General features: G+C 40.2%; 1 protein-coding gene across 1 annotated transcript in view; it reads left to right on the top strand.

Moving 5' to 3' along the window:
• DPYD (dihydropyrimidine dehydrogenase) overlaps positions 1 to 18,949 on the top strand; it is a 594,355-nt gene that overhangs the window by 560,456 nt on the left and 14,950 nt on the right. The window contains exon 21 of the mRNA XM_060773944.2: positions 9,546 to 9,689. Coding sequence (XP_060629927.2) covers positions 9,546 to 9,689 — 144 coding nt within the window. The remainder of the gene's footprint in view (positions 1 to 9,545; positions 9,690 to 18,949) is intronic.

The raw sequence follows: 18,949 nt of genomic DNA, 5'->3' as shown, positions 1-18,949 counted from the left end.
CAGTTATATACTTGTAATTGGCACTGGATTGGGACTGGCCCTGGGCCTCAGCCAAAGAAGACTTTCTGTCACTATTTGCTCTGTCTTTGGCACTGGCCCTGATTCATCATGTTGGTAAAAGCCTATTTCAATATCTTGCCCCTGGAGCCTTGAGGAGCATAGCTATGTCCCTGTTCAGGGAACATTCCCAAATTTCTCAGTTGTATTAAAGTTGCATCATTTACCTTTCAATTTCTATCAGCCTTAGCCACAATGCCCAAGAATCAGAGTGGAGATGTTATGGAGATAGGAATTCGGCAGGCAGATGAGATGTAAAGGACTGTATGCCTGTGTGTCCAGAGGTCTGAAGAGATGCCCATGAAACAGAAACATGTCTCACTTCTTTCTATCCCAAACTGAATGACAAAGACCAAATGTAGCCTAGGGCGAATCAATAAATGACCTTTAAAAATAAATTGCAAAGGTCTTAAAGAAAAATAACTTAGTAAGACCTACTGTGTTCTCCCTCCTTGAATTGTGTTTGATTGCCTTACTGGGCTAAAAGCAGATCACCTAATAATAAATCAGATCCAACACTGTCATTCCACTTTCTCCTGAAACTCACAACAATAGGATCTCTTTTTTGTACTCTTCCTTCCCTCTGGTTGAACTTGACCAGCCCTAGGTACAATATTAGCCACTTCAGTGAGAATGAAGGCTTAAAGGTGGTTTCTAAAAGAAAACACAAGAATGCACTAAAGTCTAAGATATATATATATTTTTGAAGATGTGTCAAATGTAGGAGATAAAATAGAAAGTAGCCACTAAAAAATAAATGATTGTCTAGACATATTATTTTTCCATTGAATTTACTGATTTTTTTAAAATGTAAACATTCTTCCTGAATATGCTCCAAGATACAAACTTTGTCTGCATAGAAGCATTTTTTCTTTCCTTCTATATTTAGTAGAAATGAAAACCGTAGCATGTGTTAGTATGTTAGGTATTTATTAATAGAGATGCTGCTGTCATCTTTGTTACAATTCAGTCTGCTAAACTGTCAGAATTTTGTTTACATAAATGAGTGGGGAATCCTTTCTTGTAGGTGCTCAACAAACTGCATGGCAATATTTAAATTTCTTTTTCATGTTCTCATTAGAAAATAAATTGTATGCCCCCTCATTCCACAGTGTCATAAACATGGTAATCTATGGAAATCACCCAAAGCAACGACCGTGTGGTGCAATCTTAGGCAAGTCTACTTAAATGTAAATCCCCTTAAATTAAGTGGGACTTACACCCTGGTAAATATGCATAGGATTGCAACCTGAGTTAAGCAGATTCTATACTGAAGGAACTCCTGATGAATTCAAGTCTTTCTTGTTTATGGAAGACGTTATTGTCTATTAAGTGACAGACTGCCAGATGTTCATGAAGTAGCACAGTTATGTGTTGAAATCTTTATGAGTTTCTCTCTCCATTCTCAATACCTCCCTTACTTTCTATCACTGATGTATCCTACACTGCTGTGTTCTGTTAATCATGCATTTGATTAACACAAATGTACTTACGTATCCCTTTTTGATGAACATTTCGTAATAAGGAGACCATACCAGTTATGAACAAAAATGAAGCATCGCTTTGAGGGAAAAAAAACCAACCTTTTTAACTGCTCCAAAGAATCAATCCATCCAGTCTTTTTCCAGACCATGTAACCAGATCAGTGGTTCTCAACTTTTTTTTATCAGGGACCACTTGACCAGGAACCACTTGACCACGGACCACTTTGATCAGAGACTGCTCTCCAACATTAATATCAAAAGGGTTACAAATCAGTTTTGGTCAACTTTAGATTTGGTGTGGTGTGCTAATTCACAACATTGCACTGAATATACCATATCAGCTCTAGTTTCTGATACACAACATATGCCATGGTCAGTGATAGAGAAGGAGTGATTGGGAGTGCAAAAGGAGCAGAAATAAAATAAATAAAGAGGAAGGAGGCTTGTGGACCAGATTTTCTTCCTCGCGGTCCACTGGTGGTCTGTGGCCCACAGGTTAAGAACCACTAAACCAGACTGAGACCACTCCTAATGTTTAAAGAAGAAAGGTGTTGTCACTAATAGAAGATCAAGAGGAAAGAAGACAAATATTGTTGCTGATCAAGTTGCCACAGACTTTTGCTGAAACCAAAATTTCAAGGAAAATAGGATGTAAAGTGTCTTTGAAATGTTAAGGGCAAGAATTTCCCTAATGTGAACAAACTATCTCAGGGAGAGGAATGCCTTGTTCTTTGTTTTTCAGCTACATGGTAATTACTTGTGAAAGGAATATGTAAATTGGTGCATATGTGTACACATGCACACACACATACATATACTTCTCATGTTAAATGTTATTAATCTGACTTTTAAACATTGCATTGTTGCCTGAAATACCCCCCACATTCCTTAGACAAAATACGATACATGAACACCCCCTAGGGGAATTTCACTGATGTTCAATCCAAATATTTATGGCAGTTAAAGTGGAGCAAGACCCTCTGAAGTTGCTTTGAATGGTCATTTATGTGCCGCCCAGTGGCAAACACTGTCAGGGAGCCAGTCTTTGAACCATTCAGGTGATGTCTCTCTGAGTCTAAATCCATTTCCTACGTGATCTTGCAGTCAGCTTTCCCAAAGAGCAGCAGGCATTTCTATTTATGATAACTTAGTTTAAAGAACAGACAGATGAAATGGAATACACATGACAGCAAAAATTAGGTTAGCAGGCAAAGGCCAAAAGGTCTCCGTACATGGGGATTCTTAGTAGTATAACAGAGGAAAACAAAAGTGAAGAAATAGATGGTTCAAGACACAAACAGAAATGTTCCAAAAGAGGTTAAGTGAACAGTAAAGCTTGAGGGTGGTACATATGATTCAATTTACATTTTGGGGGAAAGGACATTCATTTGCAGTGTGTGAAGATTCATTGGCTGTGGCTGTACAAGACAATAAGCAGGTGATCCATGGTTATGAGCAGTATGTTGGGGAATGCTGCCAAAGCACTCCTGCTTCCAGTGAGTACTTTGCTTCTTTGGTATCATTTGAATGTATCCTCCCCTCCCCCAAAGCAAAGACATCAAACAAAGGCAACTAAAACAAACCCTGGGTTCTTTCGGTCCTTCTTGATGAGGTTTTCTGCGACCCACAAGGAAAAGACATCGGCAGCCATATTGCCTTTTTTCCTTAATATGTTTTTTCTAGTAAGGAAAAAGAAAAATCAAGAATCACTGTGAAACTTTCTTTGACTATCAACGTGTCCTCCTTCTTTGAAACCCTTGCCCTTTCTTCTGAAATCTAGAGTCCTGCATTTTAAGCTGCATTTTAAGCTGCTTCTTCTGCCGGCCTGCCTGCCTTGATATTTCTCCCATCTTTACAAAGTCAGGTGCTTCACTAACTGTGAATGATATTTTACTATTCTAGTTAATCTTTGCAGGTGCATTTATTGTGCAATAGTCTGTTCCAAGGAAGGTGCACTAATTTCCTCCTTCTCTTCTTCTTCTTCCTTTTCTTCCTCCTCATTATCAATTTCACTGGCTACATCTGTATGACGGTTTCCTTCCTTCATTGTGGACACTGTTTCTTGCATTTGGAAAAATTACAGTAATTTGAAAATGAAGACATCAGGCAAGTGTTTCTATTAGGAAGCCAGCCTCTTTTATAGTCCATAATATGCTCAATTGGCTTTAGATTGATCTGTGAATAAATTATAATCAAAACAGGCTTATTCACCTTAAAGCTTTGCTGGCTTAAGGTTTCATTGTTGATTCATTATGTTGTCAGTTCTCTATTGGCAGTCTAATGCTTTTTATATCTAGATAGAAACAGTTCTACTGGTAGATACTGCTATCTTTAAATGAGTAGGATTTAGCTTATCCAGTGAGAACAAATTCATCAATGATGAATCCCCTGAGAAATACTGAAGCAAAAATCCCATGGTTGCTGGAGATTTGTACAGTTCATCACTTACAAGGCTGCTTTGGGAAGCCTAGTGCATGAGATTTGCCTTTGGATAAAAGAGATAAACTGGGGAAAGAAAGGGAAAACCTACATAATAACATTCAAGATCAAAGTGGTAATGAGTTTGACCACCTCTAACACTGGCTGATCCCACATGCTACAAAAAAGTTCTGGTCATCACTAATAAATTGTGTCAACAGCAGCAGCAGCAGCAGCAGATTTCCAATTTTGCAGACACCCCATCTTCAGGCAGAATTAGATTTTCTTAAGAATGACTATGGAGAAGATACTTTTTGAAGCTGTTCCCGGAATCTACAAACTAGCATGGTTGGGGAATTCTGAGAGCTGTAGTCCCACCCACACCCTGAAGCTCTCCATTTCAAAGCATTGTTGTAGAAACTCATCTTCTACAAATCAGATGGGTTGGGTATATCTTTTCTCAAAGCTGTTATGAAAAACAAATTTTCCAAACACATGTAGCAGTTTGGTAGTATATCATTTAGTATATTAAACAATTGAGCTATGAACCAGTATCTCTATGGTGAAATCTTATTTTTTTCTGAGAAAACAATGGGTGTCATTTTGTGTAGCCTATCTTCTCTGTCTTCAGTGCAGAGATCCTAATACTGATTGATCTTGTTGTTTGTTGCTTGTTATAAGAACTGCGTGCAGAGAGCATTTGCAAAGCTTTTGTAGTATTGTTGTTGTGTGCCTTCAAGTTGTCTTTGACCAATAGCAACCATAAATTGGGGGTTTCTTTGTAAGATTTGTTCAGAGAAAGTTTACTATTGTCTCCCTCTGAGGCTGAGAAAATATGACTTGCCCAAGGTCACCCAGTGGGTTTCCATGGCCAAATGGGGAATTGAACCCTGGTCTCCAGAGCACTAGTCTAACTCTTAAAGCAGTGTTTCTCAACCTGTGGGCCCCCAGATATTTTGGCCTTCAGCTCCCAGAAATCCAGCTGGTAAACTGGCTGGGATTTCTGGAGACCCACAGGTTGAGAACCACTGACTTAAACTATGTGGGTTATCCTTTTGGAACATTTATAAATGTAAATAATAATAATAATAATAATAATAATAATAATAATAATAAAAGTTATTATCTGGTTGCAATTATATAATCAGCACAATTTTACCTAAGTCACATTTTTCCACTTAATTCCACATTCAATTGCTGACATGATGTTGAATTATACCCCTATTGAAGAATTCTAAGCAAGTAGCCAGAATGTGAAAAATCAGAATTCAGATGTGAAAGCCAGAATGCTGAAAAATCAGAATTCAGAATTATGGGAAGACCTCACACTTACTCAGGTGGCTTTCCACTTCAGACTAATATCAGTAGGCATTTGAAAGACAAGAATGAGAAAACATGTATTGCTTATGTGTATATAAGAATCTTACAAGTGATTGCTATTTCAAGCTGTCTCCCAATTTGCTCTCCCAAATAGTTTACTACAATCCCATTTGGATCCTGATGCAAAATTGCGACTGGAAGGGTTTTTAGGATCTTTCATTCATTAAGATTTATTGGTTTTAGTCAGGGACTGCAATTCCTATCAGCCCTGGTAGCATAGCCCATATTGCAGAATGCTTGGGGCTACAGGGCCACACAGTTCCTATCATCAGTTAAAATACAGGCAGCCCCCAAGTTAAGAACAAAATAGGTTCTGTAGGTTTGTTCTTAAGTTGAATTTGTTTGTAAGTTGGAACATGCACATTTTAAGTGTTTAGCTGTCTGTGTCACTGTACAGAAAATGTCACCTCACTTTCTGTCCCTGTGATAATTGCAGTTTGAAAAATCTGGCTTGTTGTAGAAACAAGGAGTGGTGATAAAGCTTCTGTGGAGATACCTTTTCCACATGATAACACTTTCAGAAGTGAATTTCCCTTCCTAGAGGTAGATTTCTCTCACTTCCTGTTGTCTCAACCCTGTTCTTAACTGTGAGTCATTTGTAAGTAAGATATTTGTAACTGGGGGAGGTGGGGTATTGGATCATTGCAAACCAAACCACAGCTCTCAAATAGACTGATTGCCTTAAATCACTGTTCATGCAACAACGGCAGAGCAACAGAATTTCCTTTTATTTTTTCCCCTCTCTCATGAATATGAGAAGAAGAAGAAATTGATATAGACTTGGTTTCTGGTGCAAGTGTATTGAGTCTATCTTGAGACAGCAACATACTGCTTTGAGCCATGGTGTGGTTCCTATTTATCATGCCTGGCTCAGTTTGATTAAATGCCTTCGGGGGAGCCAGTTGTCCTTGGGCATGTTCCATTTTCCAGGAAGAGGCCAGCCTACCAACCAGGTTTGATTTACGGTGCCACTTGCCAGGTCAGAGATCATGACAACCTTCCTGAGATGCAGCTGGCTTTATTGGATTGACGTACAGGCATTGTCTGTGGGCTCTGGCATGGTTAGAAATTGGAGCCGGCATTCCTGGGTTTTAGCATTTGGAGCTTAGTATTCTTCTCTGCTCCTGTATTATGTGAAAGCAAGCCCAGAGGCTAAAGATTAAGAAGCTCAATGAGGTCAAACAGTGAAATGAATACAATTAGCAGTTTCTCGAGTTTGCTTGCAACTTGCTGCCATTATATGAACAGATCCAATATCCCTGTAAGTGCCATGTCAGAATAATCTCAGAGCATGTCTTATATAGTTTTGTGGAAAATCCATTAGTTGTGCTGGGAAAATGGAAAAAAAATATTGAACAAACTAAGCTTCTCCCCCAATATCTGTGACAGCTTAGTACAACCTGCCCAGAACTAATGCCATCCAGAGGTATTGCACTCTCTCCCATCTTTGATCATAGATAATGCTAGGTGTCACAGATGGGAGTGCATTCCAAAACATCTGGAGGGGTGGCAAGTTAAGGAAAACATTTCCTGTGGAATGGTAGATAATAAAATAACTGTCATAATAAATATTTAATTATAACTGGTGAATTTACTCATAGAAGTGGCATGTATTTAGCGCATATGCAGTGATGCAAAGCTGATAGATAACTGCAAGCGAGGCCCATAGTCTCATTGAAATAACACTGGAGAGCTCTGTATTACTTTATGCTCCTAAATATTCCAGTTTTTGTTGTAGATAGAGTATATACATAGTGTTGTTTATGTTATGACTGGTCGAATTGCCAAAATGCATATGTGTCTATGCTGCAGACTCAGCAGATTCATGCTACTTTCTCTACTGACTTCATCTACTTAACATGAAGCTATGGCTTGCATCCCCATCTGGAGGGGGGGGAAAGAGCACCCATCATTTCACTGACCAACCTTTGAAATAGCAGGACCGTGCATAGAAGTTGGATTAAAATATAAGTTACTTTATTTAAAGTGTCATCTATTTAATTTTCTCCTGAGATATACAAAAATGTGTGTATGGGAGGACAACCTAGCGCAGGAGCAGCTGGAGCAATTGCTCTCTTTCAGACCTCCTCCTCAGCTTCCCATGGGCAAAAACACCCAAGCCCCTGAGAGAAACCCCCAAAATTGGGTTGCTCCTAGTCCTCCTTGAGGGCCCCAACCCACAAATCACATGGCCACTAGTGATGGTGAAACTCTCAAGCCAGCCATAAAGACCAAGAACCTCATCACATCAATGAGGTTCCGTGTTACCTTTCACCTCTGTGGTGAATTGGGGGCAGTGAGGCAATCCTAGTGTCCCATGCCCCACTTTCCTGCCAGCTGACGCTTCCCTATCACATATGAGAAAGCATGACTGAGCAGCTTCCTGCCCCCCCCCCCAGCCCATTGTTCCAAGTGGAACACAGGGATGATCCCATGTTGTTGCTACGATGCTGTCCCCCCAGTTGACCCACAAAACCCTATCAGAAGTGAGGTTATGTCATGTGATTGGTAGCATGAAGCTCCATGGGTGAACTGTGGCAGAAGCATCCTAAGACACTGAATTTCCATCATGTCATGAGGTCCCAAATTAACATTTCTCCAATCAACAAAGTAGGGTACACAAAAAAAAACTGTGGAAAAGAGTCAGATGTCTATCCAGCCTGAAATTGACCAGCAAACCTACACTTGTCAGAGGCAGGAGGCTGGGCCAAAGAAATGAAGGAAAGAGGAGAGGCAGGGAGTGGCACAGGCTTTAGTAAATTTTGCCCCTGCCTCTCCTTGTCATGATGTCAGCATGTGCTCAGTTTTATTTTGTCCTCCTTTCATTGGAGGCCAGTAATACTGACATCCTAACACATATACCCCCCCCCCCCACACACACACACACACAGACACTATACAATATAAGGTTGTCAGGGGGTGGGGAGCTGTTTTTCATCTCATGGTCCCAGAACGCATCAATAATGCTATCATTGCCACAATATAAAGGAGGAAAATCAAGGTAACTAATCAAATAAAATTACTATGGACCAAAGTGGGAGAGAAACAACTTTTTAAATTGTTATTGCACTGTCTTTTTTGTCTAAATGCACTTAATTGTTTTTGCTTTTGTATTGTATTGATGGCATCGAATTGTGCCAATATGTAGACCGCCCTGAGTCGCCTGCGGGCTGATATGGGCGGGATATAAGTGATGTAAATAATAAATAAATCATAAATAAAACCAATCTTTTGCTGATAAACCCAAGCATTGTGATTTCATTATTCACCATAATATGACATTCTTCTGTGCTGTTTTTCAATGTAGTGTTCGGCCACATGCTTATTCTATGTTTAGCTGCAGCAGTCCCTTGCAAAACTTCTGAGAACTCACTGAGGCCTTTTGGGAAATGTCTGCCTGCAGGTTAAAAGTGTGGTAGAGACATTAAGCTATGGTTGGAGGAGCTACAATGCATACCCATCATTGAAGTGATGGGCTGCTGTGGAGTGACACCACTTGCTCAGATGTATATATTTCTGCCCGAGGTTCAAAATTTTTTCCAGAGATATTGGTTTTGAATATTTGTAACAGATGCTAAATGTGAGTAGTCTTGATCAGCTGGGAATCCAGATAGCTCAAAAAAGATAAACAGAAAGTTATATAAGCAGACTTATCTGTGTACAATAAGTTTTCCCTTTCCTCCTTCTCCTTGCAGTTTCTTTCATGCACACACATATAAATACGCTTCACAGACCGCCTGCAAATTTTCCCACATGTTCCAGAGTAGATTTGGGTTAGGGCTGCAATAAAAAGAAGAATTCGATCTAGCAACAATATCTGTTCAAGACAGAAATATAACCCATTAACAATTCTGCCATTGTCTCCCAACCCTATTTTTTCTCCCAATTATCTGAATATTGAATATTTGTTTTAAAAGTTTGCCAGTGTAGATTAATTTAAGAATGTATGAGAACTGAATGAGTATCAGAATGTAACAATTGTGACACTTTAACAATAAATACACTAGGCAGACACCCTGAAGCAAAAGCGAAGGGCAAGACAAACGTATTCAGGATTTGAATCATAGATACGATAGGGCTGTCTTTTGAATAACAAACATAGGAGGAAGCTGTTTATTCCAATGGGGGAAATAATGCTGTGACTACTGTGACCACTATTTTCACATACATTCTCACACATCCATAATTACATGTTTTTTTTTTTAGACCCTTCCCAGTTTTGGCCCCTACCTGGAAAAGCGCAAGAAGATACTAGCTGAAAATAAGTTGAAACTGAAGGAAGAGAGTGGCCCATTTTTCCAGTTGGAAACAAAACACTTTGTTCCAAAGAAGCCCATCCTAACAATAAAGGTAAGAAAAAGAAAGACTTGCATTATAAAAAGACTTGCATTATAAAAAATAGCTCATTTGATTGGATGCTTGTATGCATTACTATGGGTCAATGGTGGGGATAATTTTTCAACCACTTTTTGTTGGTCACATATATGGGAACAATGAAATGTTTTCGTTAATGAAAATTGGAACCCGTCAGGCCAAGCAACATTGCAGTGTGGTCAAGATAGGAAAGGCTAATAATGAGAAAGAATAAACAAGCAGGACAGGCAGCAGCACCTTGCTTTTTGCTGAGTCTACTGCAAAGGGAAAGATCCCTCCCTTTCCTCTTCTTCTCTTCTTGCCCTTACTGAATTAGTTGATTGTCAACTGCTTTTGCATTTTGAACTCAAGTTCACTCTGTACCGTAGAATTAATGCAGTTTTATACCATTTTGACAACCATGGCTCAATGCTATGAAATCCTGGAATTTACAGTCTGGTAAGACAATAGAACTCTTTGGCACAGAAGATGAAAGTTCTGTTTAACTGCAACTATAGAGATTCTACAGCATTGAGCCATGACAATTAATTGTTAGACAGGTGGGCTTATTAACAAAATACCCTCCTCATAAATGGACAGGAGAGTCACTTATTAGCAGCAGCATGACATAGCACCAGTAGCCCAAAGTGATAAAAAGAACAAAAACACACAGACCAATGTTATCTCTTCCATTGGAAGCTTTTCTTTATAGCAAAATAATATGGTTGCACTATTTACAAGGTTTTCATAACACAAGTAAAGTTCTTTACACTTCCGTCTTTGCTTCCATGTTGGGCGTCTTTCTTATGCAGATAAACAGCTTCACTCTCACAGAACCTCTTCTCACACTGAAGTTACACAGGAGTTTCATACAGTAGCTTTACACACAGCAGCCTTTACACTGGAGCTTCACACACAATGGCCTTCAACCTGGAGCTTCTTTCACCAAAGCTTGTCTCACACTAAGGCCTTTCTCCCACTGAGGCCTTCTCACACTGAGGGCTCTTTCAGATTGATGGCTACTAAGCTACAGGCACACCTGCTTATATTGAAGTGATGAGTCATTGCATCCATTTAACCTTTTCAGTGCTTTACTCACATTTTTGTAATTAAAAATACCTAGTTAATTTTTAACATTTCTAACATTAATGTGGTGTGAAACTTGCTTAATTCTACAATGTAGCAGTACCCTTTGATTGCAGAAACCAAAATAAGGAGCAAAGTAAGAGGAGGAAATAGAAAATGGGGCATTTAAAAAGCTGGCCAAAAACTGGAATGGCAGAGGATTAATCAGAACTGTTTCTGCCAAACCTGGACAGTTGGAGGGGATGAAAGAAGAGACCAAAAAGGAGACCCATTGACTTAAGCAAACTTCTCAGGGGGTAATGTTTTGCATTATTGATGTTTACCAGGAGGTAAAATGCCAGCCTTGCAAAAATAAGAAATGCACATGTCAGTATGTTTAGTCAAGATGTAAAGAATGCTTACAACTTTGTTCATTTTTGAGAAGAAAGAGTTGAAAAGTGGTGAACCAATGTGAAACTTCTCTTTATTTTGTAAGACTGGCAAAACCAGCAATAGGAAATAACTTTTTTCTGTTCAAAAGAAGACCCATTGACTAGAATCCTTTTGGGTCTTGTACATATGTAAAGTCTCCTCTGGAAATTATTAGAAATTTTTGTCTGTTGGGGAGCATCTCCATTCAGTTCAATGGTTTAGAAGTGGAGTGACATCATTCATGCACATACACATTTATTTATTTATTTACATTATTTATATCCTGCCCATATCAGCCCGCAGGCAACTCAGGGCGGTCTACATATCGGCACAATACGATGCCATCAATACATACATTCAAAAAGCAAAAACAATTAAGTGCATTTAGACAATAAAGACGGTGCAATAACAATTTAAAAAGAGCTATATCCTCTCATTCCAATCCTCATCCAATCCGTTTCATTGTCTTGGCCATTCCTGGGTCATTCTCCATCTCAAACTTGACTGTTTATTCCGGGGTTCCGAATGCTTGCTCGAAGAGCCAGGTTTTTACTCTCTTCCGAAAAGTCAGGAGGGAGGGGGCTGATCTAATATCCCTAGGCAGGGAGTTCCACAGCCGAGGGGCCACCACAGAGAAGGCCCTGTCTCTCGTCCCCACCAAGCGTGCTTGCGAAGCAGACGGGATCAAGAGCATTTGCACATTTGCTTGCTTGCAGCTGTTCAGATTTACCATGCAACACACAGCACAATCAAAATATATCCACATGCAGAGTTTTCTACTATGTGGTTCCAATGTAGCCTCTAAGCCAATGTATTCTATTGATAGTTGTTTTGCTTAGCTATCACAACTACGGTATGAAATTTAGCTCTATTGGTGGTTGTCATGGAAGCAGTTGGCATGAGTCTGGATCCAGGATCATGGAAGCAGTTGGATCCAGGATCATGGAAGCAGTTGGCATGAGTCTGGATCCAGGATCCTGGATCCAGGATCAGTGTCGGCCAAGCCCAAGGATATGGGAGTTATGAGGTCTGACTAGCTTTGGAGATGGGACCTCTGGCACCCCCAGGGCGGCAGAAGGAGGGGCAATACTGTGTTTCACTCTTGTGATTCTGTCTTGCCCCTCCCTTTGGTTTTCTGACACAAGATACTTTTGGTTCATTGATCAACAGGCAGGTTGGCCGATGCCCAGATTCAGGAACAATGCAGGATGCCAGCTTTAAGGCATCTGTGACCAATAAAGTTGTGACCTCTTTTCTCCGAAGCTCAGGCTGTGTGGAATGTTCCATTGGGCTCAGGTGGAGCAGGTCACTTTTGGATACCCTCTTGTCCCATTCAAATAAAAATGCTCAGATGTCTTCTGCTGAATCTTATCACCTCTAGGCAAACAACATGGACATGATCATGCTTATATCGAAGTACTTTGAAAGATATGAGATCTTGGGCCTTTTCACAGAGAACTCCTTGTGTGTCTCTGATCAAACTGCAAACCCCAGAGATGCATAGGATGCAGCTTGGGCAGCTTGTGGGATTACTATAAACCAATCTTCAGAGTGGTTCATTGGTACAGAATAATAGGACTTTAGAACTCAAAGGGGCCCCATGGGATCTTTTCCAACCCCCACCCCATCAATGCAGGAATCCATTGCTAAAGCACAGAGAAGTATCGATCTAACTTTTTAAAAATGTCTTAACACACTTGTAAAACTAGTTGATTGTAATGTTTCTCACACTTCTGTCATTGAAGCTTTGCTGTATCTTCATGTTCTCACAAGTATCTGAACCTATTTAGCATTTCTGCAGTGAATGATGTTATTCCTGAGAACAAATATGCCTGTTTTCCCTCATTTTTGGTAACTTAGTTTTCATCCATCTGCCTTAGAGTTAAGCATTTATCCACTCCTTCCCCCCCCCCCTCTTTTTTTCTAATTTGCCTTCCCCCATTTCTCCACTGCTGTTGATTAATAACTGCTTGACATATCTAATCTGCACATCTTTCATTTTCCCAGATATTGTGCTATACACCAAAATATCTCTTTTCATTTTAAAATGAACAATATGACTTTTCAGGCACATATGTGCTCCCTTTGAGTGTGTCTTCTGGGAGACATAATACAAGTATTGTGCTGTAGCCTTGGATAAAAGGATCCCTCTTAATTTATGCCCTGGTCTCTTGAGTTCCCTGTATTTTACAATATTACAAAAGAAGACAATAACCTCACTAGTAAACCACATCAGAATGATTGAGGAGGACTCTTGTTTGGAAATTGAATTCTAGGTCTACATTTAAAAGTTAATATTTTACAATTACTCCACACATTACTTTCAATATTTTTCACTTATGTGGCATTTTAATTTGGAACCTTTTTTGTTGTGTTTGGTTGCATTTCCCTGTACAAAGTCTCTTTCAAATTATTGGTAAACCACTTTCTCTGGGAGACATAGAATTCACAATGTTTCTCTGAGCAGCCTTGACTGTATTATATTTCATGTTAGTCTGAAAATACACCCCTTTGTTTTACAGCTCTATTCACAGACTATTAACATATGCAAGAGATGCACATTTTGGCAAGTAGAGAGGGCATACACCATTTCAGGGTGACCTCCTATATCAGGGAAAGAGTTGGCAGTAGTTTTCCCCTTGTTCTTTCTCTAAGGAGGATTGGCTTCTTGCACAAACAGTCCAATGACTCACTGTCTTCCCACCTATTGCCTGTATTGTAATGGATGGCCTTATTTAGCCATTTCTTGGATAAATGTAGTAAAATGATGGCGCTTATATAATATTGTATAACTAAGGTATAAGATTTGGATTTTAATATATATATATATATATATATATATATATATATATATTCAAGATATTGATAGTGGAAGCAATGGATGCAGAATCCATGCATATCAAAGGCTGACTTAATGGCAATTTTCTCTGCTGATCCAATCATGTTTCATAGTTTTCCCCACTAACTGAAAATGTGTACATCTGCCTGTCTCTTTCTTCTCTCTCTCCCTCTCTCCCTCTCTCTCTCTCTCTCTCTCTCTCTCTCTCTCTCTCGTGCTCCATCCTCTACCTCTACACACTTTTCAATGAAAATGTTCCAGAGCACTGGACTCAGTATTAATCCCATTACATTTTCTTTGGGGGTTGAAGAGGCTAATCCAAGATTGGCTGAATCTGCTACACATTTGTTATATATTCTTTTTTACTCAGAGTCTGATACGCTGCCACCATTTGTTCTGAGCATCAACCAGAAACTATTCACAAGGTTTTCAAAGAATTATTGTAATTTGTTTTCTGGGAGTACCAAATTAAGCAGACACCCATGTTATAGTGAGCAGGAGATCTGAGAATGACCTCCTAATGTTGTCCCTCATATCTGCAGATAAAAACAATGAGAAGTGAGATTTCATCAAATATTCCCTAGGAGGGGCAAGTATCTCCAGCACTGAAGAGGAGATGGAAATAACATTCCACAAAGTATCTCAGAAAATTATTTTCCAAGAACATTTTACTGAATGAAGTAATATATTACAGTCCTATATTGCTACAGAGCTGTATTTACAGATTCAATCATTCACAGCTTAATTTTAAAAAAAATCCAAACAGCAGTCCTTGATTTTGCCATTTTATATAAGGGGCATCATTTTACTACATAATTGGATATAATGGGGATTCAGCATACATGGATTTAGGTATTAGCAGGGGTCCTGAAACCAAAACACAACAAATATCAAGAGTGCACTATATTTCATAATGGATGATGAAGGCTGAATCATCCTAAACCAATGGTTCCCAACCTTTTATTGACCCGGGACCACTTGACCAGGGACCACTTGAACAAGAACCACTTTGACCAGGGACCATTCTCCAACATTAGTACCAAAAGGATTACGAATCCTTTAGATTCGGTGTGGAGTGCTGATTCAGAAAATTGCATTGGATATACCACATCAGCTCTAATTTCTGTTACAGAACATATGCCATCCAATAGTCACCATCTGCTCCCCCACAGAAAATCATATTTAATAATAGAGCTGATGTGGTAGTAGTGATCATTCATAGGCAGTCAGCCTCTCCCCTCCCAATATCCCCATTGCCTCAGCACTTCAAGACGGTTTTGCAAGACCAGTTGCTCTAGTGGTTTCGAGGCAACAGTGTAGTAATGGTGAGGCCACAGTCCATATTTTCGTTCTTGGAGACTACTGGTGGTCTATGGACCACAGGTTGGAAACCACTGTCCTAAACGGATTGCTAAAATCTGTTGTGCTAGTTCTGAAGCTGTACCTGAAACTCTCTATTCCACTCAAGGCAGAACAGTTATGGGATTTGGGATAAGTATCTTTCAAATAAAACTTTCAAGTGAGTAGACTGAAAATTCTTCAATGGAAATGGAAATGTGAAAGTCTCCGTATTCTCCACCCCCTATCTTTGATTAATCTCTTTTTCAGCTACATTTTAAATGTTCGTTTCTCTCTCCTCCTTTGTCCTCCGATAACTTCTATTGCTGAAAACTAAATTCAAAGTGCAAAGGACTTTGCTCTCATTTAGCTCAGTAGAGTGGAGAGAGAAGTAGGGAAAAGAAGGAACCGTGTCCTGCCCAGTAGGCTTAGGCAAAAACAAACAGCTGCAACCTCTACTCACTTGAATGTTCTTCCTTATCAATAATGTTAGACTGCACACTGGTGTTTCTTGGTCCTGGTCTTCATCTGTGAAATGTTGGCTAACACGAACCTCCAAGGCTCCTTTTAAAAAGTATTTTCTGTGATCCCTCAGCCAATCTCTGTCTGGTCAGCCTGTCCCACGACTTTCTTGTCTCTCTCTTCGTAATCTGTAGCCAAGTACAATCAAGCTGCTCTGGCATCAGAGATTTCCTCACCAGCCTGACAAACACGTAAAATCTACTCATTCGGGTGTTAGCATGCATTACACTTGGACAATAGGGAAATTTGAACTGCCATTTTCAGCATCAACCTTGCGGTTATCTTAATGTGTACATCCACCTCCCTTCAGTCTCAGCAGTAGAGATTGCCCAACACAGCATAATGACTGTGCGGCTGAAGTGAGATTCAAGTCCAGCTTTGCCTGGTCTAAATTTAATTCCTTACCCAATAGATCTGTGGAGCATCAGCAAATTAAAAATCTGTGTAAATACCTTCCCCCTGCCCCCCGCTTATGTTTTCCCAGCAGCTAATTGTTTTGACTGTAGAGTTAGATCATTAGCAACAGAATCATCAACTGGCTGCAGTTCTGTTCACACACCTGGTAGCCCCACTGACAAGGATGAGCTGCACAGGTGTCACCAAGGGCAGAATTGGGAAGCAACAGGATAGCAGAGGTCTAATTAAGGGCAGGATTTGGCCGATGGAGTCCTCATTACTGAAGCTAATGCAGCAGTCAGAACGAACACAGCTTGACTATCAGAAGAACTGGCTTGCTCTCATATGGAGCTGGCAGTTAGGAAAAACATCATTATGCTTCTAAATTGAACAAATGCAATCCGAGGAAGCCAAGGTAAAGCGGAGATGAAACCCCACAATTGCATTTTGCAGTATAACTGTTTAGGAGCAAGTCTAGGATTTTGGGGCAGGGGGACCACCAAATTAATCTTCATGTGCACGGGATCTTGTTCCAAGAACTTTTCTGCTAAGCAGATTACCACCGCACCTGCTAAGCATCTTCTGTATCTCTTACTTTTTGTTATTTTTTATGTAAGTGATGCTCAATTTTACATTTTACAAAATGATACTGGTAAACTGAGCAATCCTTTACATGACAATTATAGCACTTGTGATTTCACTTTGACTGCCATGACTATGAAATCCCGGTTTGGGGTGGGGGGCGTGTAATTTGACAAGGTAGAAGAGCTCTGTGGTTGAGAATTCTGAATGTCCTTATCCTAAACTGGAATTCAGGCAGTTAAAGTGGAATGATAATATCACAAATGTATAGTGTAAAACATTGGATTTTTCATTAAGGCCTACTACTGCAGAAAAGGGAACTGAACCTCCCCTCTAGCACAAAACTAGATGCAGCCAGGATGAGTAGCGTTTCAAGATGGAATCCTTTGTTTTTGTGGTCTTTCTGCCGTAACACAGATGAGTTTTGTGTCTGTGCAGAGCCTTTATTCTCAATTTTCTAGAACTGAGTAACGTAGCAGAATATCACTGCTACACTTGTTCCAGCTTGCTACTGTCTTCTCTGTTTTTCTCCACCCACCATTAGAACAACTTTATGTAGGGGTTCTTCTTCTGAGTATCTTCCCTCACTTTTTAATCTTTATCTTTAATCTTCTAATTCCTTCTTTCTTGCTATGTTTTTGTTTACTGCTTTTTTAGGGAAAAAAAGGTTTCACTTTACCCCAGAATTCCTTCTTTTGTTACTCCCCATATTCCTTTGTTTCCCACCTAAATCTCCTTTTTTGATGGCCTCTACTGCCTTCTTGAAGCTTTATTTTAAAAGTGGTCAGAAAGTTTCTCTTTCTGATGCACACTCACTGTGTCTTTTTTTGGGGGGGGGAAGAAGGCATGGTAAAAAATAACCCCCCCCCCTTTTTTTTTTTTTTTTTTTTTGCGGCTTTACATCTTAGGACCTCAAAAATCTTACTTGAAAACTCTGCCTTTATTGCTGGGAGACGTTGCTACAGGTCTCAGATTTGGTAGCCTTAAATCATCCTGTATTTTTGGTTTCAACGACTGTTGCTAAATCTAAGAAATCAAAATCTGTTTTGATAGCAATTCTAGGGCTGTGCATTTGGGGTAAACCTTGACTTGTTTCATGTCCCAGCTTTCAGTGGGGCCCCCAGTCTTTTTGGGGGAGAGCCTCCCAAAATTGGGTGGGCAGATATCTTTTTTTTTTTTTTTGCTCTGGGTTGCTGAAAGATCTGTTTTCTATTGGGCCATTATGGGGGGAGGGGCTTCCATCATTTTGTGCATTTAAGCTCTACTCTAGAGGTGCTTAGCTGCAGGCAGGCGCACATGCTTTCTGGGCCTGCTTGCCACATGCACTTTCCAAGGCAAGGAGGCAAGTTTACCCCAGAGGAGGCACTCAGCTGAAGGCAGGCACACGTACTTTCTGGAACTGCATGCCTCATGTTTCCAAGGCAAGGAGGCAAGTTTACTCCAGAGGAAGTGCTCAGCTGCAGGCAGGTATGCACGCTTTCTGGGCCTGCACGCCACACATTTCCAAGGCAGAGAGGCAAATTTACTCCAGAGAAGGCACTTGGCTGCAGGCGCACACACTTTCTGGGCCTGCGCACCACATGTACTTTCCAAAGCAAAGGAGGCTGCTCATAAAAGCAGGCAAGGAGTCGGCATTGGTTCCCACTTGCTTCCATGTCAAGCTGATTTTCATACCAGGAGGGGCCTTCCCATTCCTCACATGACTCAAGAAGAATGCAGTGGAGAAGATTCCAGATCATTGCGGAAGAGATGGCTTCTTATCCAGGTTCCTGTGGTTCCCAAAAGGGATAGTGCAGTAGTTCTAAACCTGTGGGTCCCCAGATATTTTGGCCTTCAACTCCCAGAAATCCTTACAGCTGGTAAACTGGCTGGGATTTCTGAGAGTTGTAGGCCAAAACACCTGGGGACCCATAGGTTGAGAACCACTGGGATAGTGGTTTTCATGGATTTGGACCTTTATGGGGTAAATTTTAAATCAAAACCTGGAATTCAGAATGGTGATGCCACACTCCATCTTATGGAGTGTGGTATCACCATTCTGAATTCCAGGTTTTGATTCCCTCATAAGGGGGGGGGGGCTCAG

This window comes from Anolis sagrei, chromosome 4 (genome assembly GCF_037176765.1).
Source record: "Anolis sagrei isolate rAnoSag1 chromosome 4, rAnoSag1.mat, whole genome shotgun sequence".
NCBI classification, from domain to species: Eukaryota; Metazoa; Chordata; class Lepidosauria; order Squamata; family Dactyloidae; genus Anolis; species Anolis sagrei.
This window is presented reverse-complemented; position numbering and strand designations above follow the sequence as displayed.